General features: G+C 38.4%; 1 protein-coding gene across 3 annotated transcripts; it reads right to left on the bottom strand.

The window, feature by feature from the left end:
- Positions 1–246: 246 nt before the first annotated feature.
- Positions 247–21648, bottom strand: slc39a4 (solute carrier family 39 member 4). 3 transcript variants are annotated; one of them, XM_053613190.1, is made up of 13 exons: positions 21435–21648; positions 20870–21299; positions 18027–18290; positions 16097–16319; positions 15099–15271; positions 13706–13877; positions 12082–12254; positions 10108–10272; positions 8223–8318; positions 6909–6963; positions 6601–6753; positions 3643–3830; positions 247–2472 (listed from the first exon to the last, which is right to left on the bottom strand). In XM_053613190.1, exons 2-13 carry the CDS (start codon positions 21062–21064, stop codon positions 2344–2346), a joined length of 1986 nt encoding a protein of 661 aa, XP_053469165.1. In that variant the 5' UTR covers positions 21065–21299; positions 21435–21648; the 3' UTR covers positions 247–2343. The 3 variants fall into 3 exon arrangements, with proteins under 3 accessions (XP_053469165.1, XP_053469163.1, XP_053469166.1); XM_053613188.1 differs by having other exon boundaries at positions 20870–21648; XM_053613191.1 differs by lacking the exons at positions 12082–12254; positions 13706–13877; positions 15099–15271; ... (1 more) ...; positions 18027–18290; positions 20870–21299 and having other exon boundaries at positions 248–2472; positions 21365–21648.
- Positions 21649–25890: the final 4242 nt, after the last annotated feature.

The raw sequence follows: 25890 nt of genomic DNA, 5'->3' as shown, positions 1-25890 counted from the left end.
TGACATTTAATTTAAACCATTTTCAACTAATTCTTATGTCTAGGGAGCTTATTTTTATCAAGAGGTAAAAGGAATCATTGGATTGAAACTTATGCCAAGGTTCCAAAGTAAAGAAGAGAGTCTAACAATTATCAGGTCCAGGATTCTCAGGGTTCAGACTTCAGACCATACATAGTTTAATCTCACCAACACCCCAATGGGTCCGAGATTGTGAGCTAACACAGACCTATCTACAATCAACATGTCAGTGAAAACAGAGTGTGACGACCATTATGGGCCAGGGGTGGTGTTTAAATAACGACAAAGAGCAATCCAAGGACTGATCCCTGAGGGACACCTTGAGTAAAAGTAGCAGTGACAGATTGGTGTTCTGGCCAGAGATGACACATTGATGTTTGTTAGTGAGATAAGATCTGAACCAGGCAAGAGCCAAGCATGGGAATTCCAGGACCAGGTTAGAAAAAATGAAAGCAGCACTGATATCAAGAAGGAAGGAAATATTCAAAGCTCCAGGCTATGCACAGAGAAGGAAATGATGTAAGTCATATCGAAGACAGTCAGTGCTGTGTAGTGTTCAGATTTAAAAGGTTCAGACAAAAGGTTGTAACATTAAAGCTGCCACACTTTCTAAGGATTTAGTTAGAAACGGTGGTTTAGAAATCAGGGCTCTTAGTAAAGCAGGGTCAAGACTAGGTTTCTTAAGAGTGAAAAGGAAACAGCAGTAGTTTTAAAGACCTGAAATCAAAACAAATCTTTTTACCTTCTTAGCTCATCTTTGATTAGACTGATCATGATTTATCTGTACAGAATCACATAAAAGGCAACATTCTTCTTTATCCTTGATCTTCCACTAAAGTGCAGTGACTCTTTCCCCCACCTCTGAATTTTTTTATTACGTCACGGCAGAATTGAGAGTGGGACAAAAAAAAAATAGAATTTTTTTTTTTAATACCACAGATGTTACATTGGTTATATTATTTACAGTAATGTTGTAGATTGTTGTTTTAATTGAGAATCAAATAAATAAGCACAACAAATATTCACCCTACAATGGACACTTTAATAGGCCTTTAAAAATACATGGCAGATAGATGAATTTTTCATTGTTTCTTGAGACCTCGTAAAAATTCCACACTGATGATTACATGACTGAGATCGGCCAAATTTAGAGACTACCGATCGAGTCATAGAATGTGATTATCGGCCGATGCTGATTGGCGGCCGGTCGGTTGGAGCATCACTATTTATGGATTTTATGCAGAGGTTCTGCATTTTAACACTCAAAAATATGGACACCAGACCATCACACCCACATGTGGTTCTTCCCTTAAACTGTCGCCACAAAGTTGGGCGCACACAATTGTTTAGAATGTCTTTGTATGCTGTAGCTTTACGATTTCCCTTCACTGGAACTGAAGGCCCAAACCTGTTCCAGCATCACAACGTCCCGTGCACAAAGAGAACTCCATGAACACATGGCATACCAAAGTTGGAGTGGAAGAATTCGAGTGTTCGAGTGCACGGAGCCCTGACCTCAACCCCACTGAACAATTTTGTAATGAACTGAAACACTGAATGCACCCCAGCCCTCCTCACCCGACATCAGTACCTCCTCTCTCTGAATGAGCACAAATCCCCACAGCTACGCTCCAAAATCTAGTGGAATGCCTTCCCAGAAGACTAGGGGTTATTATACCAGTAAAGGAGAACTAAATCTGGAATGGGATGTTCAACAAGCACGTACGGCTGTGATGTTCAGGTGTCCACAAACTTTTGGCCATATAGTAAATTTAACTGTTTAGTAGGGATGCAGGGAAATTTGGCCACCAAAACACCTTCCAACCAAAAAAAGGTCAGAGGAACAAAAAAAGGCTGAACATTTTGGCAACAAAAAAGATTAATAATCTTACAATGACGTTCAACATCTTACACCTTACGAACATTTTAAAGGCAATGATCATTCCAAAGTGTTTAAAGGGACATGAGGGACATTAGACAAGTGGTTTGTATAAGGACTTGGACTATACTGAAAAGGTACTATTGTAGGTTTAAAAAAATATATATCTTATTTCTCTTTGGGTTGGCAGGTCTTCAGTTCAATCCCGATTGGGTTGTGTGTATTTCTCGAAAATCGTCATACTCTGATGTCCAAATATGAGTCTGTTCCCTTTCTAAATCCACATCACCCGTCAAATTCAATTGATGTGACCCACTGTGTATTGGTCCCTCTTTGCACCTGTTTTCATAGCAGTGTATTTTTCTAAAAACCTTAACTACAAGCAAGACATAAATTACACTAAACATCAGGGGTTAAAACAACAACAACAACAAAAAAACAGTTCTCTAGATGCCGATCTTGTCCTCGTACAGAGAGAGCAGCAGTAGGATGGCCCAGCCACAAAGCAAACCCAGGTTCTGCAGCAGAAAGGTCACCCATGGCCTCTCGCTGTCCACGTGGATCATGGTGGGAAGCTGCAGATGAGAGGAACACCGAGATGCAGCAGTGCTTTAGTGAGTGTCTATTTCACTTAGTAACCATCTTACATACATGAATACATTAATACAGTGACTGGGATTATACTGACAGGATGATGGATTATTGTAAGATTGTACTTACTCTGCTTTATGTAAGGTGGTCTATTTTTAAAACCATGAATATGGCGCATTACGTTTGAGGCTCAACATATCATACATCATACCATATATGTGGGTCAAAGAAGAAAAGAAAATCCCATAGGATTTTTTTTTTAAGCGTGCCACAGAATTAATTTAAAAACCAAGTGCCGTTATTCTAACTTTTTATTTTTCTAACATTCGGTGTTGCAATGCAGATTCTATTTGGAATATAACGTAGTATCTCTGCCAATCACATCTTTTCCCCCTCTGTAATGTTTTCAACTGGGAAGAGTTGAATGGTGTCATTAAACATCTGTGTGTATTATTATTATTATTATTATTATTATTATTTTTAAAAGTTGTAAGGAATTTGCTATGGTGCACTCAGAAGACATGACTAATAAAAACTAAAATTAAGTACAATACAATTCAACATAAACTACTTCAATTCAATTTGATTTGATTTGTATAGCGCTTTAACAATGGATATTGTCTCAAAGCAGCTTTACAGACACATATAAACACAGGATAGAGATTTTAAGTGTGTGAATTTATCCCTATTGAGCGAGACGGTGGTGAGGAAAAACTCCCTAAGATGTTAAGAGGAAGAAACCTCGAGAGGAACCAGACTCAGAAGGGAACCCGTCCTCATCTGGGTAACAACGGATAGTGTGAAAGTAAGAGAAAGTGTAGTATGAAAGTTCGTGCAAAAGGAGAAATTCACAAGACTACATTCAGTGAAATAATAATTCGCACCAGTCACAATGGCATCGAGTATACTGTGCTGACACACACCACGTGTCCCGTACACCTTAAATATTAATCAAGCACAAAGTTTGCAGCATGTTTGAGGTATATCGTCCTAAATAAAGTGTCTAATGGGTTAAAAGTCAACATTTGTTTAATTGACGTTCAGACAGTTGCGATCGATTCATGTTAAATTTCTTTGGGTTCATCGTTTTAAATGAAAACCGTGCAGACTTTTGCCTTCGTCTGTAGATGCGTCATACCACGTACTGTACGTACCATATCGGCGAGTCCTACGTAGAGGAAGAGGCCTGCTGTGACTGCTGCTATCCACTCTTTGGCTCCAGAGTCGGTGGAGACTGAGAGAGCGATGTAGAGGCCGATAAAGGAGGTCAGAGCGCTGCCCACGTTTAGCAGCAGAGCTTTCTTCACCGACATGCCGCAGTGCAGCAGCACAGCAAAATCACCTGCACACAGCAGCGAATACAGTTCGATGTCAGGACAACTGACTGCAATGTTCAAATTCATTAAAAAAAAAAAAAACACTGTACAGTCTTATTAATAGCATGTAAAATAGATTTGAATTCGGCTCACGTGGTGAATGTATTTAATCCTTACAACTTCATGTAGACCTTCCAAGTACTTAATACTAACTAGTTAATAATATCACAATCATTTTTTTTCCTTTTGCTCTGCTGCTAATTTAGTACATTGTCTGGGTTTGAGCTTCATTTAACATCCAACATTTTAACGGATACCACAACTTTGCGCTAGTAATGTCTCCTCATGGAGTAGAGTTAATTTATGCGATTTATATGTCAGAAAACGTTGATTAGTTTTCTATAACAGCAGCTCTGATGACAGTTCCAGCTACAAGGTTTCTATTAAAGCAGTCATTATAATATGTTATCCTTTCTGTAGTAAAAACCGACACAGCGACTTGTGCAGTGTTACACAGATTTTTAAAATGTGTCACTGACTACGTTTACATGGACAGCAGTAATCTAATTATTGACCTCATTCTGAATAAGATGATATTCTGATTAAGGTGTTTACGTGAGTCGCTTTTAGAATACTCCTTTCATGTTCCTCTTTTACATGTTATAGATCATAGATGGATTAACGGCACACGTCATTACGTCCCCACGCCACGTCGTCTGACGTTCCCTCCAGAATTTCACGTATTAACATACAGTTGGTCTTCGTTATGGTACCGTATACAGTTTTGGGTGTATTTATTTTTAATTTTACGAAAGCTTCAAGTGCAGTTAATTATTTGTCTTGCTATACGTGCTAATAGACGACTGCTTGAAGCCGTGACCTGCGTCCCAAACCGCGTACTTACCTACTATATAGTAGGTAAGTACGCGGTTTGGGATGCAGCCGCGCTCTCTTGTTTGCTGTAAAATGGTTGAGCATTGCTGTGTGTGTACGTGTCCTGTCGCAAAATGCGGTGAAAACTCCCACACGATGTTATTAGTGTGATTAAGGTGTGTACATGTCTGTAACGCACGTCGATAATGCGACTAAAACAGGAATACTCCACACGCCTTAATTCCATTTGTGTTTACTTCGAGTATGATGTTAGTCAGACGAAGGTAATAAAAATCGCTGTTTAAATGGTAGTTTCTTAATCAGAGTATCGTCTTAATCGGGTTAATATCAGATTATTGTTGTCCATGTAAACGTACTGAGTGTTGATATGGTGTTGTTGTCAGTAAAGAGACATTCATTTAGCAATTAGGTAAGGAGTCTCCAGTGTCAGTACTTTGTAACAGTCAGAGGTTAAGCTGTAACTTTAGGTTTTCCACCACAGGTAGGTCTTCAGGACGGTGTACTTTCCGGTTTCTTGGTAACATGGCAAGACGCATTTTTTCCCCCCTCTTAGTGGCTTCAAGAGGGAGAAAAAAAGAGAGGCTGGTGAAGGAATGACTGATTACAGCTGTGGTAAGAATAATTAAAAGAAAAACTTTGGGGTGTGCTGCTATTGGAAAATAATCCACTTTGTATTATTTCTCTGCTATAACTCTGCTTCATCACACCACCCCGTTGATTATTTTCCTTTAACAGCATGCCCCTAAAGAGTGTTTTTATTCATTTCTTTTCCACTTAATGGAATGTGAACTCGTGAAAATTTCACACAAATTAAAATTTTCAAACACGAACGTGATGTAGATGGGTTTCGATCAGTATTATAAATAAAGTCATAAGAAAAGGCGCGCCAACCCCACCGGTGTCAGTTGCGTATACTTTTTAATCGAGTTATGTTTTGACACAACCGCATGCGTTCACTTAAATCATAACGTTCTGTACTTTTTCAACACCTGTTTATTCCTCGCCGCGGCTCGTCTTCTAGGGTTCGGCTGAATATGAAAAGCAGCAGGATGCGCACTGGCGTCGTTTTAAACGAGAGACGTCCTGCGATACGCGGTGTGCTCTGCATTCGAAAAGTGATTTGAAATGAAAGAAATGAGGAATAGATTGAATCACTGTGTATCAGGCACAGCTTGATATATTTAGATTTGTGTGGAAAAGAGTAACTGACCGTCTAATTAAACTCTCAGTCATACCGCGTAGTGGTCACCCGCAGTGCACGTTACGCGGTCAATACCGTTTGTTTATCGAGTGCACGTTACTTTACTGTATTTGCACTGATGGCATTAATATGGTGCTATAAGAAAGCACTGGGATTTAGGAGATGGAGGAGCGCTACTTCTTTCATGGGTGCCAATTTTTATATTGTGTTCTATTTTAAACGCCATGTTACAGAGAAACTGGAAAACGAACAGTTCTCCGTCCTGAAAGCTAAAAGTTACAGCTGTACCTCTGACTGTTACCAAGTAGCAGTGACACTGGAGACTCCTTTCACGCATATTAATAAACATCTCACAATAACATTTAAATAACATTTTTAAGTCCAGGATACAGGAAAGTGTCTAAACCAGCAAACACATTTTACGATCAAACGTATTTACACAGCAGACTGAAGGAATACACTTTTACAACAAATAAAGGAAATAATTTCTCTATAAAGCAGTGTGACGCTCTATTGCATCATCATCATCATCATTACACCATGCTATGATTTATATTTCCATCCAACTACAGTGCTGAAGCTCAGTTCTACTTTCTGTTCAACGTAAGCCGAATACGAGACTCGCTGCTTTAACCCCTGGCTATAATTAGTTTGTGTTTTGGTGGGTGAATGTACAACAGAACTAGAAAGGCTCATCTAACCCAGCTCATGTGGCAGTTCATGGCACAGCACAGCCAGAGATGTAGCCAATCCTGAGCGCCAGGAGAGTGAAAAGGCGGCGCCGATGGCCAGGCCGTCTGCAAAGTTATGAATGCTGTCGCCGATTGTAATCATATACGGAAGGAGGCGCTGCTCTGGATGGGAGGAGAGAGGAAAAAGTGAGGAGCATGCTATGATCTATGCAGCCCTACCCATTTCTACGGTATAACTATCCACATGTAATTATCTGTGTGATCATCTGCCTGCTTGACTCAGCATGACTCAGAGTGACGCAGTAGTGGATCGTTACCTCTTGTGCGAGGGGCTGCTTCTGAATCTGGGAAGGACTTTTTTTCCCCATCTACCTGCAAGCAAAGAAAAAGCCACATGTCTTACTGAGACAAGACTGCTATTCACTCAGCAGGATCACTGCCAGAGGAAAAGGTCTTGAACCCAAGGAGTGTAATTCTTGAAGAAAAAGGACGCTCTGTGAGTGAGTCACAGCACAATGAGCTAAAACATTCGGTCTTACTGACAACATCTCTGGTACAACAATGGGTTGTTTTTTGTCTACCACAGTGTTACTCGAATCAGAACGTTCTTTTCCTCTAACAGCTCGTACAGTAGTTCCAGCTGTAACATCAATCACGGGTTTATATTAATGAATGTGCTTGTTCTAATACGTTAACATTTCTATAATAACAACTCATAATATGGACTAGTATGGCAGACGCTCCACATAATCTAAGGCTAATAATAAGAAAGAAAAAAAGATCATTATTTATATGGTGAAGCTTTCTGTAACACAGTTATATTCGTGTAACTTTTATGGAAGGACTCTCCAGTGACAGCACTTTGTAGGGGTAAGCACTTAGCACTTACTTCCAACAGAGAAAAGAGAGAAAATTACATTTACAAACTACTAAGTAGTTATTTAGCATATTCAGATTTAATTGGCATAGCTTTACATTTGCATTAATCATTTAATTTGAAAATGCGCTTAAAATGTAGTGAATAACAGTATAGAAGTACAGAAATATCTGTATAGCTCGTCTGTGTTTTTGGCTGTTTGCCAGAATTCAGCCACAGCAACATCCTAAGGGTTTCCCCAAAATGCCCCCCCCCCAACTTTCTCTCTCTCTCTCTCTCTCTCTCTCTCTCTCTCTCACACACACACACCCATTCCACGTTCACTATACAAGCCTGTCTCTAAAGCTACAGGCGGCAGCCCATGTGGTATTCCACGAAACTAGGTCCATCTATTTTATAGTTTCTCAATTATATTACAGTTTAAAATCGTGTATCCGGAGACAGATCTGTCAGTAAGTCATTAAAGATAACAGCCATGCTGTCAGCTAATAAAATGTTAAATTACTTTTATTTCAGTGCAAGTTATTACTATATTATTATCCTACTTTCAATGGGAGTGCTTTAATTATACGTTTAGATTTTATTTTATACTTCTGATTAGTGAACATGTTCAGCACTCCCGCTTGCTTTCTCGCTCCTTTGGGATTCCACGGATTCCAGTTTGTCCCCCTTCTCTCGTTTCCTCTCGCTCTGGCCCAAACTTTCCCTGTCTCGTATTTCCTCTTAATGAAGCCGTGTCGAGTAAATGTCTTACCAGGTCTGCTTGTGATGTGGAGAGATTGCTCTTTTTCTCTCTCTGGTACATCTGCAGGACTTTGTCATGGTCACAGTGGTGTGGCTCGTCGTCCTCCTGAAGCGGAAACAGAGCAAGATTGGAGAAAGGGTTGTGAGTTTATGATGATAGTGATAGTGGCAGGCAGTCAGACGGTTCTGTCTCAACCAGGACATCAGGTCAAACTCCACGGCTTACGATTTAACTACATGGATGAATTGCCGCTTAATAAACTTCCTGAAAGGAAGGCTTTACAGAAGCAATATTCACACGTTGCAAAAGTGGCCTAAATCTGATTTATGTGACAGTGTGAACACGCCGAATCGATTTCAATTCCAATTTGGGTGACTTCCATATGTAGTCGTATGTAAACCCACTATACTATGAATAACATGGTGACCTCATTCTGTACAGTCAGATCAGCTACTCGTTCATTATAATTTCTTGCCACATATACAGAATGTCTTATAGCAATAGACAGCATGGCAATGTGACCTCCTCACTCTTGTATGATTCATTCAGCCAGCCTCAATTACACATCACCGTCAACACTTGTGATGTGTTGCCTCCATTCTAAATCTAAATAATGCTTTTTAGCCATTTTTTGTGTAATATACACTTGCAATCAAAATTTAGTATTTAGTAGAGCAAACTTTTGCTGTTATGACCTGCTGCAAATGGGATGCATATTTTCTGGCAGCGTTCCTGAGGAATCTTATCCCGTTCCTCATGAGCAATGGAGTCCAGTTCAGTAATGTTCTTGGGTTTGCGTGCTGCAACCGCCTTCTTCAAATCTCACCAGAGACTTTCTCTGGGGTTCAAGTCAGGTGACTGTGATGGCCCTGTAGAATCTTCCAGGACTTCTTCTGCAACCAAGCCTTGGTGGAATTTGAGGTATGCTTGGGATCATTGTTCTGCTGGAAGGTCCAATGATTCCCAAGCTTCAGCTTCCTCACAGACGTCATGATGTTTTCTCCTAGGATTTCCTGATATTTCAATGAATCCATCTCGCCTTCCACATGCTGCAGGTTTCCAGTGCCAGAGGATGCAAAGCAGCTGCAGAGCATCACCGAGCCACCACCATGCTCGACTGTGGACAGAGCGTTCTTTCTTCACTCTTTTTCCTCCAGACATAGCGCTGATCGATCGTGCTGAAAAGTTCCAGTTTTGTTTCATTGCTCCACAGAACAGAATCCCAAAACTTCTGTGGCTTATTTATATGATTTTGAGCGACTTTTCTTGTGCTTTTGGGTCAGTAGTGGTGTACGTCTTGGAGTTCTGGCATGGAAACCTTATGCATTTAGTACGTGCCTTACTGTGCTCACGGAAACCTCAGTGCCTGTTGCCTCCAAGTCTTGCTGCAGGTCTTTTGCAGTCACTCGAGGGTTTGTCACAACCTGCCTTCTCAGAAATCTGCTTGCAGCTGTTGATAGCTTCCTTTCTCTGCCCTGTCCAGGTAGTGTATTTCATGTGTTCCAGCACTCACAACAGCACAAATATGCAAAACAAGTGTTGTCTCAAGCACACCTGGTGCAATTAATGAAGCCCTTGATTAGTTGCTTCAGGTGTGCTTGATACAACACCTGTTTTGTATATTTGTGCTGTTGTGAGGGATTCTATTGAGGGGGTTGAATAATTTTGAAACTGGAGAAATCATTATAAGTTGCATTTTTTTGTTGAATTTGGGGAAACCACTTGAAGCATTCGTTGTGTTGAACTATTTCAATTACTTTTGTTTGATTTGTTCATCGCAAACAGCTGAAAGTCTGTACATTTTGATTATAAACCTGACTTGCAATGGGGGTTGAATCATTTTGATTGCAACTGTAGGCTATGCATTTAATAAACCTCACAATTAGCAACTTACTTCATGGTGATGAGAGTGTTTGTTTTTGTGAGTGATGATTGAGAAGATGGTCTCCATCAGGTAGAAGTAATAGATCCCTCCCAAAAGCACCAGTAGTTTAAAGATGTACGTAGTGTCATGTGCATGTTCACTCGCTCCGTCGCTGTGCACATGTATCCCCAAGAACTACACACACACACACACACACACACACACACACACACACACAGACAAAAAACATGACATGGCTATCAAATCATAACCCTGACGATGCAATTACCTCTAACCAAAACTCTGTATTTTCCCCTGTTTCCCCCAAAAGCCCTGAAAAGCAATTTCAGCCTTCCGTTCAATTAGACGCTGCTCCTTTTTCCTGCCGTAATCCTGTTATTTCTCACTCATGCTGTTGACACTGCGTGACAGGTTGCCTGTTATGTTCTTATGACAAGCATCAGGACGGATGAAGTTGCGGAGGCGTTATTGCCGGGAGAGGCGGCCCCGGGGAAATAAGAGGTAGGAAATCTCATACGGGCCCCGTGAACGATTCTCCCGCAGTGAAATGGACGAGAGTGATCAGGCTGAGCTCTGAGGTGGGAAACAGTTCGGCAGCAGTCGTGTGGAGCTGCGATGCTTTTTTGTCTCACCTACAGGAAAAAAGCATTAACATTAAGAAGAAGCAGGCATTTGAGTGGGACGGAGCGAGCTGGTGTTTAGAGCTTGAGCTCGAATCAAGTGTTCACTGCAGTCTTATTTAATTGGTCACAGATTTAAACCACACACATCCAACATGTCTTTCACTCATTATGTCTCCACTGATTTAATATAATCTTAAATCTGTGTCCAGTCTCATCATTGCTGCATGCACTTAGTTAAGAGTGTTGTGGGATACTTACAAAGAATAATTGTGTAAATGAGATTTCTGCATGCACTTACAGCATTGTTCTTAACAGCGATGGTGAGTAAACTCAAACTGTCACACATATTCATAATTACGCGTATTAATAACCTTTCTGCATCATAACTATAATATACCTTGTCATTACTTTGAGACATCATTCTGAGAAACTTTCATTTCATAATAAATTATGTTTGTCTGGTAGTTGCAGAAATGGGTTTCTGCAAATACAATACCTGTCCTTCGTTAGTACTAATTTGCACAGGCAACTGCTGTTCTCGAAGTAACACGGCTGCAGTAAATCACACTGTTGGTGATACATTTATATATTTGCACTGACGTCATCCTATATTTTGCAATTTTTAAGGTATATATATATATATATATAGGCATATAAATGACAGTCACGACGAAACGTATGCGTAATGGATGTGTTATTTTGCTCATTTGAATAACGTAAGATCCTCTAAATGAATCAGCTTATCATCATGTGTGCACCTGGCAAAAAAAATAAATCACAATACTTTGTGCCAGCGAAACAGCAGCTCATTCAAACATTAAAAAATGTATAAAGAATTATGATTCGAATGAAATTTTACAAGGGAAAAAGGGAAAAACAATAAATGAATAAAAAAGTACTAAATAGATTTTAACATGTATTCAGCCACTCTAAAGATCACTGTGACTTTGCTCATCGTGATAATGTGAACAGACGGACTGCCTGACTTGAGTCTCATTCATTTGTTTCATGTTTAACGATTTAAATTACAACCTGAAGGGTAATACTAGCCAGCTAGCTATATTTAACACCATACTTGATTAACTTTATCAGGTATGTAACAGCAGTTTTGAACCAGAAAATATTCAGGAGATTCAGGGTGGAATACACTAAAAAGAAAAGGGCAAGTTGTACATAAACAGGATCATTAAAATGACCCAGTGTTGTAAATGCTAATCCACAAATGTAACGAAATGCATCTCCTTTCTCGCTTCTACGATAAATTCAACATATTGTACAGTTTCTGAATGTCAAATAAATGTCACACGCCATAAAACTGTACAATGTACAACTGTACGATCATTTCCTCTGGCTCTCTCACCATGGGAAGGAGGTGGAGCAGAGCGTCACCCGTCAGCGAGCCCACGGCGAGACTGATGCAGAACTGAATACACAGTTGGAACAGGCTGCTGCAGGACGTACACAGCAGCACCACGATCCCGAACATGGCCATCAGACAGATCACCGCGTTGGCCAGGGTGGCGTACACGTATCCTGCAGAGAGGAAGCATTTCATCTTTTAATCCTGGATGAAACTACATAGAAATGCAGTAGATGCTTGAAATTATAATCGAGACACTCAATGTATCCTCTTTACTAGTGGAATGAAATACTCTAAACCATGTATGAAATGATTTCTGCTTATCTTAATTCCATTTCCAAACCATACAGATTTTCAAAAGTGAAATTCAAGAATCTTTCCAGTACGTCTAAGTTTGGTCATCAAAATTAGTGCACATCACCTGGGGAAGTGCCCCCCCACCCCCCCAGGATAACTCAAATGATGTCATGCATGCTGAATAGAGAAGAAAAAAAAAGTAGCTACATTTCTAAATAGAAGGAGTTGAATAACCTTAGGTTCTGATTCTTAATGCTAGCTAGTTAGCTAAAGTCATGCTAAATGTCAGTTTGGTTCTAGGCTATTTAGCTCAAATTATACGCAACTCTCAAGATGTTCTTCCGTTCAGGATTTGGTATTTGCTTGTGAAAAAGCTGCTAACGTCATACTCCGCTGAGAAAACTTTTTTGGCACTGCAGCCTCTTGGACACAAAACTTGAGGAAAGCCTAAAGACATTTTGAAACTATAAAAATAATTTTTAATTAAACATTAGTAAGTCCAATATAACAGGGGAAAAAAACAAGTACATTAGAGTAATTTATTCACAAAAATCCACAAGACAAAAGAAGACATCATGCAAGACTACAGATGCCACAGTAAGGACACTGCACAACACTGAGTGGAACTACGTATGGACTGAGAGTATGACGTGCCATTCGTTTATAAAAATGTTTTTAAAACGTATCATTGGGAAATTGCTGTGGTATAAGAGGAATAAAACACTTCAGGACAGGATGTTATAGGAAAATAAGCAACAGTTTGGGTGGTAACAGTAACACCAGTTAAAGCACAGTTTCCTAAAGTTTCTGCTCCATTGGAATACAAGAAATGCATTATCAAATATCAGTTTGGATGATCAAATCCGTACAGGATTTTGCTGCGGCTTTTTTTTTTAGTTTTTTGTTATTTTATTTGTGGAAAACTACTTGAATTGGTGAAATCGCGATCGTCTTTCACAGTGATGTTTGTTGGTAAACGAGACCTTTTAGCTGTACCATGTTCAACGCACATGAATCAAAAAGGGCTTTGGCTGAATGCCAGTTGTGATGATGTCACATCACGCGTCTTGGCCCAAATCTGCGGTAATTTTGAAAAATTTCAAGCTTCTCCGAATATCGGGGAGTTTTCTTGATTTTGCGGTCAATTCTGCTATCGTAAAAATCCTGGAGGGACTGATTATCGGTCCAAATCATAGGTAAGCCTGATATTTTTTAAAACAATTATCTCCTGATTATTGATATGATTCGGATATTATTCGGATATGCCTCCCTTGTTTTGCGTTTAACCAGAATTTACTGTGAAGGCATGACATTAGTAGAGACTTACGCTCTGTGGTGCTGAGGGAGTCGGACACCACCGTCGGGGGTTTGGTCTCAGTACAGGCTTTACTAAGGAGCTGCTGGGTCAGAGCTGGGCTCAGCCGAGTGAACTGATCTCTGTCCAGTCCTGAGCTGTTCATCTGGTAGATCTTCAACAACTCCTCGGCACGGAAACAGAACTGTACGCAATGAAATAATAATAATAATAATAATAATAATAATAATACACTTAGATGAAACTCAAAAAACATTTTTTTATAAAAAGTAAATAATTTCCCAGAAGCACATATGTTCTAAATAAAGTAAATAAATAATATAGTAATGATAATAATAATATCCATTATCATTACTTATTTTGTACTTCATAAGTAACTTTATAGTGCTACACTGAAATATTAAACAAAGTAATAATGAAAACACATTCATGAAACTACAAATCTATGAAAATTAAAAATTTTATTAAACACAATAAAATGAAAGACCCATATATTACAAAAGCGCCTGGATTAGAAAAACAAAACACCCAAAGAGCTAATGTTCTCAGTTACACTGTAACACGTGTTTAGAAGTGGCATACGAAAAAAAAAAGTGCAATAAACAAGACTTTATACATGATTATAAATATTCAGGATTAAATATTAAAAAGTAAATAAGCATATAAATCTGATATTAAAGTAAATGAGAAAAACATTAGTACAAAATGGATGACGGTGTCCTACATGATGCAATTCCATAAGACGATAATCACACAGCGCGAGATTACAACTCTGTAAACACGATGCCACCGAGTGCTGTTTACACGCACAGCAAATAACATATCTCCAAAATTAGACACAACATTATGCAGATTTTTAAGTACTCATCATGGACTGCTTGGAAGATCGCATGTGTGTCTTCGTTTAACGTGCTTAAACTGTGATTACTGAAGACAGATGAAATTGAGTCCTCGGATGAATCGCTATCATCTTGCAACACGTGTGCCTCGATATGCGTCCGCGCCGATCAGCCACTGACACGCCGTGTCAGAACCCGGAGCGTAATATCATGCTCGTCACCACTAAATTACGTTTCCTTTGCCCTCAACAAAACGCACTTCATTTATATTTCTGTCATGTACATAAATTTCCCATGTGACCACACAGAGCCAATGGCACACGCTCTGGAAGCACTTTATCATTGCCCACTTACACTTGATCTGTACGCAGCTGGACGTCTGTGCTTATAATAGCTACGTTTAGGGTTTGGATCAGCCAAATCAAAGCAGCTTGATCAGCGTGGCACGTTTTGCCAGGGTTTCAGCTGGCCGTGTAATGACCGACGCTGACGTGCCAAGACTAAGAGGCGACGGCGATGGGGCTGAACGACCCTGGACGTAATTACTCCAGTGGCTCAGTAATTACCATGTCCCAGCTGTTGTTGGAGGCCCGAGGCTCATCGCGACTCTGCCTGAGGCCCTCTTCATCATGTTGGACGAGTCTCATGTCTTCATTATGGGCCCTGTGGCTGTGGTCATGCTCATGGTCATTAGCATTATTCTGTCCCAGGTTCAGAGCTCCCATCAACCTGTCGAGGTCTGTATAGAAATATTGTTAAACAAAAGCATGAGCTCGTTACACAGTGTACATTACAATTAGGGATGCACTGAAATTTCAGTGAAATGTTCATTTTTGGGGGCTAAAATGATTTGATTTTGTTAAATTGGCTGCTGGAAAGTTTTCAAATCACCCAAAGGCTTTTTCATTACAACATTACCGCTCAAATCCCGGTGCGTATATGTGTAGGCCACATATAATTATTTATGCATAGAATATTTTATATTGAATAATCACTTGACAATCTCTGTATACTTTTCATTAATCATTAATAAATACGTTTTGTATTTTATTTATTTATTTATTTATTTTTTAAAAATCATTTTCATTTTTAAAACCATAAAAAGCTAAATAAATCATTACAATTCATGCACTTGTATGTACAGTATGTATGTAAAATAATTTATACATAATATTAAAATACTAAGCACTTATATATTATTTTATTATATTATAGTAAAATATGAAACTATATTATATTATTATTTTAAATTATATTATTTACATGTAATTATGTTGTTTTTATTCTCAGGTAGCTTCTGTGAAGTAATATGTCTTATTATAAGGACAGACTTATTACTATGTAGCTCTATAGTTAAGCATTAATAAATATATTCTTTTTATTCACGATGGTCCGATTTTTAAAAGCATAAAATTCCCCCCCAAAAAATGTAATCACAACTAGTAAAAGACACAATGATGTCGCTATGATGATGATGCTGAAACAACAAAGACCAGATGATGGTCTGCGTTGTTCATGATAATAACAGGTTGCTTTGCTCTTATTTAACATGAAGTGGTCATACCTTGAACAGTGATGTGATCTGGGCCAAAGTGGTTGAATATGTAATCCAGGAAGAAGTCCTCTGCAGGAAGGCTGTGAGAGGTGATGCAGTCTCCCAGTAAGACGTGGTAGAGTAGAACACCGAACACAGTATGGAGGTCAGCGTGAGGGTCAGCGTGATGGTGGTCTCCGTCAGGCAGAGTCACTTCGCTCTCTTTCAGGATGTCAGTCAGAGTGAGGCAGTGCTGCAGAAGTGACAAACATTACCAACAGCATTGGGGGCCAATCATTTTTCAGAACATGCTTTGGGCCATACATACATCATTTATACATCAGTGGTGGACAAATCACACATTTATTACGTGCCACTGCTGTACTAAGTCTGATGTACTTGGTGTTCTCCAAGTCTGGCTAGCATCTTTATTTTCCTGATATATTTGACCATGAGGTGTAACTGTCAATTATTCCATGTGACTGTCAATAACTTTCCACATATCTGTATGTTCCTGATTCTGACAAGATTGCCTGTCATTTGTTTACGCTACAGATCTTCAGTCAGTCAGATCACACCGACCGTGGCTGATGTGTGTAGTGCAGCAGGTGGTGAGATTCAGAAGCGTGTGCTATAGCTCCAGCATTGAGGTGCAACACATTACCTTGTTGCGTTATGTTTAAGCCTAGCTACATACCAAATGAAACCTTTTGTTTTGCGAAAGTTGGGTTTATTTTCTTTTTCTGGTTATTGAACTTACTTGTCCTCTTCCAGCTAATGTCTTTTAGTGCTTTACCAATGTCAAATGCAGAGTGAAAAAAAAAGTGTAAACTAGACCTTGAAGTTCCTTTATTTACTAATTGTAAATGTGCTAACATTTACAGCTGTTAGTACTAGAATGAACCACTAACACTGTGCAGGAAATGACCTCACTGCTCCAGGAAGTTCCTCTTACTTGATGTGTACTGGTATATAATCAGGAACTCAAACAGTGAACGGATAGCTCTGGATTTGGGTTAGGTACCCAAAGTAACGGTTTCAGTCTGCTTACATTTTTCTGACCCTGAAATTAGCTTCAACACAACAGCTCTGTTTCTTATGCTTAAATTACAACTAATGAGACGTTCTTAAGGCATTTTCACGCATGTCTCATTTGGAGCGCTTGTTTTGGAACCTGGTGCGTTTTCTCCCTGGGTTCGGTTTAGACCTATATGAAAACGGCAATCGTGGGATCTGCACCAAAACTCTGGAGCAGTTCGCTTGTGGTGAGAAAGCAATCCGACCCGACGGACCGACTAACCAACTTGTACAGCAATGCTTAATTGGAATTGTGTTACGTGAAAAAAAAAAGTATTTGTTTTGCTAATGGCTCGCAACATGAAACACGGTTTAACTTGGACCAAAGATGAGGTAAAATGCCTCATTGAAATTTGGTCTGACGAACATATTTCTGAACCACTTTTAAAAAACGTAGTAATACACCAAGGTTTACAAAGTGTTTAGCGAGCATGTGAATGAGATGGGTTTTAATTCCTCTGCGGAACATATAAATTAGATCAATTATAAAAACTACAGGTGAAAAGAAAGCCACAATAAGCTCACGGAGCTGCTGTCTAAACATCTGGATGGATGACCGCTATGGACAGAACCCCAGAACATAAACAGGTGCACTCTGACCAATGAGAGGACAGTTTACTTACATGTGACTTGCATAAACACATTGTGGTACACTTGTGAAAACGAACCAAGCCAAGGAGAAAATACAACATTGTAACAATTTCAATCCCCATTTCAGAATAAAGCACAGATCTACAGGTCTGAAATCGCCCTTAGTGGGATAAATTTTAAGGGGGAAAAAACCTTTCAGTTTTGGGTGAATTTCATCTGTATTATGGCTCATAATTTCAATCGAGGTAATAATAACAGTATTTAGATTTGTTACTTTACCCCTTATATTTACCCCATTGTGATGTTCAGGTATATAATGCTCTTCGATATCATGTAAGAGCTCATCCAGGCTGTGCTCACTGTGGTCCAACAGCATGTGGATAAAGCGTCTCGTCTCCTGTTCCCAGCGTCCCTCTGTGATGGCCGTGCAGGTGTTCGAGGGGGAGCTGAGCAGCAGAGAGAATCCAGCAGCCAACCTGAAGAAACCCTCCACCTGCACACCACTGGAGCTGGAGTAGTTGCTCACCAGCTGCCCTACACTCTCCTCCGACAAGCACTACACACACACACACACACACACACACACACACACAGAATGACGACCTAAATTACCCATGAGTTCACTGACAATCTGTATTGTAATACTGTGTGGCTTTTCTAAAGGCCTGGTGACTGAGCAATGATCTGAACAGATGATGATCTGTACTAAAGCATTCTCAGTGGTCAAATATAAACAAAGGATACAATCGGAATGAACGAGACTGGACTGTGAGAATCATAGAGTGGGGAGGATTTTATTAGTGATTTGTCTAAGTGTACAATGTGTCAGTATAGAAAAACTGTTTTATAATTATAAGTTAATAACCATCATAATAATATACTCTTAAAAAAGTACTTGTGGACCTTTAAAACAAACGAACAAACAAAGAACAAAAAAAAAAAAAGAAAAAAAAACAAACAAATATATATATATATATATATATATATATATATAAATAATAATTAATAATTTGGACACACCTGTACTTAAAAAAACACACGTTTATCCACTATTATATACTACTAGTGAAAACATTAACACAATGTTATAGCAAATATGGAATTATGTATTCAGCAAGAAAAGCATTAAGACAAACCTACTTTTTTTTGTGTCAAAATATTTAAACTGGTAACTGAGTATCCAGGGAAGTCTTTTAACATAGAACACTAGTCCATAACTAGTCCATAAGGTATAACTTTGTACATTATATTAGTTTTTATATTAAATGTACATTTAAGGTAGTCTATATTTACTTTCCCAAATGAAAGTTCTACAAAAGGTTTACACATGTTTAAAACACAATGTAAGAACTTTGAAAGCGTTAAAAGTAAAAAAGAAAAGCAGGTCTTGAGCAATCCAAGTGGACAAAAGTTATAAATGATCTGGGGGTACTTTATATATATATATATATATATATATATATATATATATATATATATATATATATATATATATAAAATACAATTTTAGGGTTAGAAAAGAACAATGAATGATTTTGTAATCCTCTCTGCCAATCCTGATCTTTCTAATGTTTCTAAATAATTAACATCAGATGAAGAAATGTTATCTGATGAGGTTTTGCTCCAAATTTGTTATCCGTAATGATTACCATTGTGTTTTCCTCCAAAATACTCTTTTATACATCCTAAGTGACTATTCCTGAAACAACGCCAATACAGGAACAAGAAAAAAACCCTCACACAACAGTCACACTATAATATATAATTTTATGGGAAAAACGTACAAATAAATAAATAAATAAATAAATAAATAAAGGACTTGACAAATAAAAGAAAAAAAATTGTGATAATGAATTGGCTGTAATAGTATATATATATATATATATATATATATATATATATATATATATATATATATATATATATATAGCTAGCAATAATGTGTATACATGCTTTGTGAGGATCGCGTTAACAAGATCTGCTCCTCCAGAATATATTCCTATTGCCAGAAAATTATCTGATTGATTGATTTATTTATTTTTACAGTGTACTTTACATTATTGTTTTTATATTATTATTATTATTATACAGTATGTTACAGTGTATCTTTTCTATAAGCTCATATACCTGAAACAAACTCCGGTGAAGAAACAAAAATCAGACAACAAGGCACAATACTGGTATAAAGAAAAATCTGACAAATTTAACAATGAACATTACATTGAAAAGTTGTACATGGTCTATTATAATAAATCTACCCATCTGTTTCATAACAACAAACTTTATCATCATCATTATTATTTTTTTTTTAAATGAACACATTCTCTTTTTTCTCTAAAATACACTTCACTTTTCACTACTGCTCCTGAAACTCCAGTGAAGAAACATTCAATAGATTAACAGATTAAACTGTTTTAGTGCGAAGAGAAAAAACATTTTTATAAAGATCTGACAAATGAAAGATATATATTTTTTTTACCTTAAGTAAGTTTTACCTTTTATATCTATACTTTGAATTATTTGATATTTAGCTATTACGCCATCAATCCTAAAATACCCAAAACCTCAAATCAAGCCCAAACTTGGCCATTTTTAATCATCTTTAATGATCTTTTGTGCTTTGAATGAGCATGTACAGCCTTGTGTTGCACTTGATCTTTTAACTGTATTGTCAATTTTACTATATCTTATTTATGCTTCACTCTATTAGCCTATATTTGGTTTTTTTGCTTAGTCATTGCCTGTATGAATTGTGCTGTACAAAACAATGCCTCTATTTTTACTTCTTCTTCACACACACACACACACACACATTATATATATATATATATATATATATATATATATATATATATATATATATATATATATATATATATATATATATTAGCAAGATCTGCTATGAGAAACAGCTTCTTAAGTTTTTATGTAAACATTAGGTGTAAACATTTAAAGTGCTGAAGGAACTCTTTGGAAAACAGAGTGAAATGTACCTGTGTGAGTGTGAGTGTGTGTTTGAATTAAACTTCTACATGGCCGAGGGAAAGTGTAGCACACGGTACCTCACCGCGTCTGTGTTTTGGACCTCGACCCCTTAAAAGTGCGCTGAAGCATGAAGCTAAAAAACAGCCGTACCTTTTCACACGACACACCGGCACATTGCACACGTTTCTCCAGAAGTTTGAAAAAGGACTGCAGCGCGGTTTCACTCAGGTACTCTTCCCCCGGAGACAGCAGGCGAACCACCTTGATGTACACGTCCTCCGGAGCGGCTCGAGAAACACCGAGCAAAGCGAGACAAAATAACAACATAACCCTCACGCTTAGCATGACTGATCACTTTGTTTTGTCTTTTATTTTTATTTCAGTTTTTCTTTTAGCTTCCTCCAGACTGACAGAGGCAGGTTTTTAGAGAAGGGCCAGGTGGCTGCACGTGACCGCGGCACTGTCCGCTGTATCAGTTTGGGCTCGCGCATTTACAGGTGAAGGCTTCTCAGGTACAGGCTTCTCGTGCCCGTTCAACTCACACCTGATTGGTCCCCTGATGCCTCGCTCTCCAGTACATCTGATAAAAGAGGGAACACATTTGCCTGATCTAATTTACCTCACAAAACACACATGATCTCTCACCTGCCCCACAGAGTCAATAGTACTGGATATAAAATAAAGTTTGGAGTTTTAATGTGAAAATGTATCGCACCAACTCATAAACATGACGCCCACCTTCACCACACACACACACACACACACACACACACACACACACACAGTACCATTATGGGAATACTTCTATATTCTGTATTCTGTATTCTAAATTTTATATTCTGCATCTGTATTTGTCATTTGTAATGGTTTTAATGGTTATAATGGGAAATGTTTTGGTTTTAATGGAAACTGTAATGGTTCCTGTGGGTCTCTACTGGTAATTTGTTGCCTTGTTTTGGTGGCATGTTATGTCTAGTGGATGCCATTAAGGACCAATAATGGTAATGGATTTAATGGTTAGCTGATGGTTTGTAATGGTATTTGTAGTGGAAACCATTAGAATTTCTGTGATGGTTCCTATTGGAGTTTTTCTTTCAGCAGGGGTATATGGGTGGTTTCAATAGACATGTTTCCCAGTCCATAGAAACAACCAGAATAAAAAAATGCTGGTCTGAAATGAACATACACTGGAAGTCTAAGGGCAGGTGCTGGGACACTTGGTAGTCGATATCCATTTAAAATACATGACTTACATGACTATACTCAAGGTCTATGAGCCTACAGATCTTTTTTTTTTTTTTTTTTGAAAATGTTGTTTTATTTCCCATGTTTACAAAAAAAAAAAGAACCCCACATAGTTTCAGATTTAGAACATAATTTACAAATGTCTGAGTGCATACATATATTTTGCTGTCACAACAACTACCCCTTCACTTTCAATAGGCTAGAGGTAAGTTTTGGGTTAATAGTCTTTGTGTTCTTTCCTCAGTACTGGTAAATGTTTTGAAAGTCTTGTCTATAATAATCACACAAAAAGCTACAAATGTGGTACTGTAACTAGAGATTAGGTTAAAAAAATGTCTGGAATATTCCTAATTTCTTATAGGCCTTGGGACTTTATAAAGAAGTCACACTAACACTGCATAGTTTTAGGATGTAGCCTAAAAACAGCGACATAGAGGACCTGAAAAGTTCCCCTAAATATCTTTTTCACTGAATTTCAGAAGAAAGAAATGAGCTAATATGACTTTTCCACAGTACTCTCTCTCTCTCTCTCTCTCTCTCTCTCTCTCTCTCTCTCTCTCTCTCTCTCTCTCTCTCTCTCTCTCTCTCTCTCTCTCTCTCTCTCTCTATCTGCAACGTGTAATAAGCCTGACCTCCGACATTTCTACCAGGATGCGACTGGTCCTCCTTTCCCTGATCAACAATAAAAATAAATATCTCTGATGTCATATGTGTCGAGCTTTACTGCTGATCAGAGTTCAGTGTCCTCCTTCCAAAACTACAAGCTTTACATGATTACAGAAACAACAGCAAAATTGGCCTCATATCAGCATAAAAGAGCAATCTCCTCTGCTTCCCCTCCCTTCACCCCACACACAGAAGGCTGAATCAGCTGTTACAGGGCAATAACAGCAGAGTTTTGCTATAAATGTAACCGTCAGCTGTTTTTGACAAGTCATAACACCTTCATATTATAGGTTGCTACCAGACACAGGTGATTACGTGACCTAAGGCCTGGTGAGAAGGAAAAGTGTCTCAGCCTTAGTGGATACTGTATCATCTGCTGTTTTTTTTTTCTTTCCTTTTTTTATGAAGCTGCTAAAAGTTCCAGATGCAATTTCATTTCTTCCTCATCAGAGAAGATATGTATAATTCTAGCAAGACGTTTTAGTTTTGAACTGTTTAATGTTCCAGATGGGGTTTATATGGTAAGTTAAACCAATAGGGATATACCATATTTGCTTCCTTCCTAAACCTTCCTAATTTATATGCCCAATATGGTAAATTAACCCCTCCTAAGTTAAATATACAGTACAAACCCGGTTTGGTGTATATAATAAGTTAAAATCATTGTAAATAACCCATTTGGTAAGCCGAAACGTCCCAATTTAATTGTATATATTTACTTTAGGATGGTTAAGAAGCCAAGAACAAAAGTCTGAGGCTGCAGTGGGTACAGGCTCAACGACAGTGGACAGCTGACTGGAAAAATGTTGCCTGGTCTTTTTTTTCCCCAATCTTAAACTATCCAGTTTTGGTGAACCTGTGCTAAATGGCGCACTTATATAGCGCTTTTATCCAAAGCACTTTACACTGTGTCTCATTCACCCATTCACACACCAATGGTAGCAGGAGCTGCCATGCAAGGCGCTAGCTTACCATCAGGAGCAACTTGGGGTACAGTGTCTTGCCCAAGGACACTTCGACATGTGGAGTCACCCAGGCCGGGAATCGAACCACCAACCCTACGATTAGTGGATAACCCGCTCTACCAACTGAGCCACAGCCACCCAGTCTGCAGTGCTTACTGCAGACTCAGACTGGCTGCCAGGTCTTCTGCTCTTCTAACCCATCCACCTTAAAGTTTGACATGAGATGCTTTTCTGCTCCCCATGGTTGTAAAGAGTGGTTATTTGAGTTAGTGTAGCCTTCCGGTCAGCTTGAACCAGTATGGCCATTCTCCACTGATGTTCCTCATCCCGCAGACCTTCTCCTCACTGGATGTTTTTTGTTTTTCACACCATTCTGTGTAAACTCTAAAGACTGGTGTAAGTGAAAATCTCAGGAGATTAGCAAATTCTGAAAGACCACCAAACCAGACCAGCTGGGACCAAAAGCCATGCCACTGAAATCACATTTTGTTCCCCATTCTGATGTTTTTTTAACGTGAGCATTAACCAAAGCTCTTGACCTGTATCCTCATGATTTTATGCATTGTGCTGTTGTTACAGTACGTGATTGACTGATTGGATAACTGTGTGAATGTGCCGGTGTACAAGTGTTCCTAATAGACTCTTTGGTCAGCAATACGTCAATTAATCTTATCTGGTAAAATTTAACCGTCCTACCAAAGATAAGGTAAAAAAAAGTAAAAAAAAAATAAAGTGTTCACATTGTGATTTGAGACATAACTTTTACGGCTTTGCATTTACGGCCGTCAAAAAAGTTGGACTTTGGTTTCACCTTTACGCATTTTCTCTACTTCCTTTTTCCCTCATATTTGTCCACCTTTTCTACATTGGGAGAGTTATTACCCTCCAGGTATTCATTTTGCTCTACACTGTCAACTCTAGGCATATATTTTAACCCATACCCGAAACCATATCATTGTTAAATGCTTTGTAGTAACCAAATCAACTGAACTTTTTTACATATACTCTTGAATACCTTCCCTCAGAGAAGTCGCAAGATGTCTTGAAGATAAAAACACAAGTTTATTCACTATAGTCACAAGAGGACCTGGCAAACAGTGGCTGGGGTGTGAACAAGGGATAATTGAACTCTGACTATAAAGACATACACCTGCCTTTACTTCCTGGTGCGAGGCGTTCACACCTCAGTCCTGTCGACTCTGCTCTGTCCTGCTGAGGAACTTGAGTGTACTTATTACTCCATTTTAACGGCTTGTTAAACCCTGTGACACAGGGTTATTGCACTACGTTTTAAAGCCTGTGATATTATTCCTTAATGATAAGCCAATTTCAAATTTACATTTAAAGGGACAGTAAAGCGAGTAGTTGAAGTGTGTATTTGTAATGTGTGCACAAGAGGGAGCCCTCAGCCCTCATAACTCAACGAGGAACCATCAGTCAGCTTTATGAGCTCCGTCTTTAAAAGAGTACACATAATGACATCTTTAAATGAATGTATATCATTTTTTAATTAAGTCTTGCCTGATGTCGCATTGTTCGACATTTTGTTACGCAAAGTAAAATAATAAAGGATTCTTGCAGGCTACATTAAAATAATTATTATTTGGCCAGGGGCAAAGTTAGTCTGGCCTTGTGCCCTTGGTCAGTGGCTGTCAAGCTGTGAATGCTGCTTACTTTCTTGTAGGCTTTTGTTTATTAAGTGGACACAGGGCTGATATTTTTTAATACGTACATATATATTTTTTTAATCATCCCCATTTTATAAAGTGGTAGTAAACTCACAATTTGCATCATGAAAACAAACCAGCTGAGGAACACTGGCCTAAGTGGGTGATATGTATACAGTTTATATTGTTTATAGTGACAGTAGGCAGGAATATGGTAGTAATGGAGTAGAAGAAAGTTGTTGTTTTTTTGTTGTTGTTGTTGTGGTTGAATTCAGTAATGCTTCGATTCAAGAGGTTGCATATAAATGATAAATACAGTATATTATCATTACTGTATTTATGTCATTTTTCCTGTTTTGTTTTTCACGTTTATATAAGTTTGTATTCGCCTTCATTATGGGAGCTTTATATTTAGCAAGGCGAATATAAAAAAGTAGTAAATACAGCAGTTTCTGGCAGCATTCGCAGCTTATTTACATAGACAAAGTGTTACCCGCTTTCCTAGAAACTACTGTTTATGGAAATACTCGGCCTAATTTATGATCAGTAAAACTATTATAACACTTACTGTGCTTTTCAAACTCATCTCAGCACCATACACGTACGAGGGGATAAAACTCCGTAAATG

This window comes from Ictalurus furcatus, chromosome 24 (genome assembly GCF_023375685.1).
Source record: "Ictalurus furcatus strain D&B chromosome 24, Billie_1.0, whole genome shotgun sequence".
Classification (NCBI taxonomy): domain Eukaryota; kingdom Metazoa; phylum Chordata; class Actinopteri; order Siluriformes; family Ictaluridae; genus Ictalurus; species Ictalurus furcatus.
The sequence above is the reverse complement of the archived record's forward strand: the minus strand, read 5'-3'. Positions and strand labels throughout refer to the sequence as shown.

Coding starts and splice junctions, on each gene's coding strand:
- slc39a4 (XM_053613188.1), bottom strand. CDS start 21,064: ATGCTAAGCGTGAGGGTTATGTTGTTATTTTGTCTCGCTTTGCTCGGT. Junction 15,272..16,096: donor AGATCACATCACTGTTCAAG/GTATGACCACTT, acceptor ATTTCTATACAG/ACCTCGACAGGTTGATGGGA. Junction 2,473..3,642: donor ACGTAGGACTCGCCGATATG/GTACGTACAGTA, acceptor TCTCATCTGCAG/CTTCCCACCATGATCCACGT.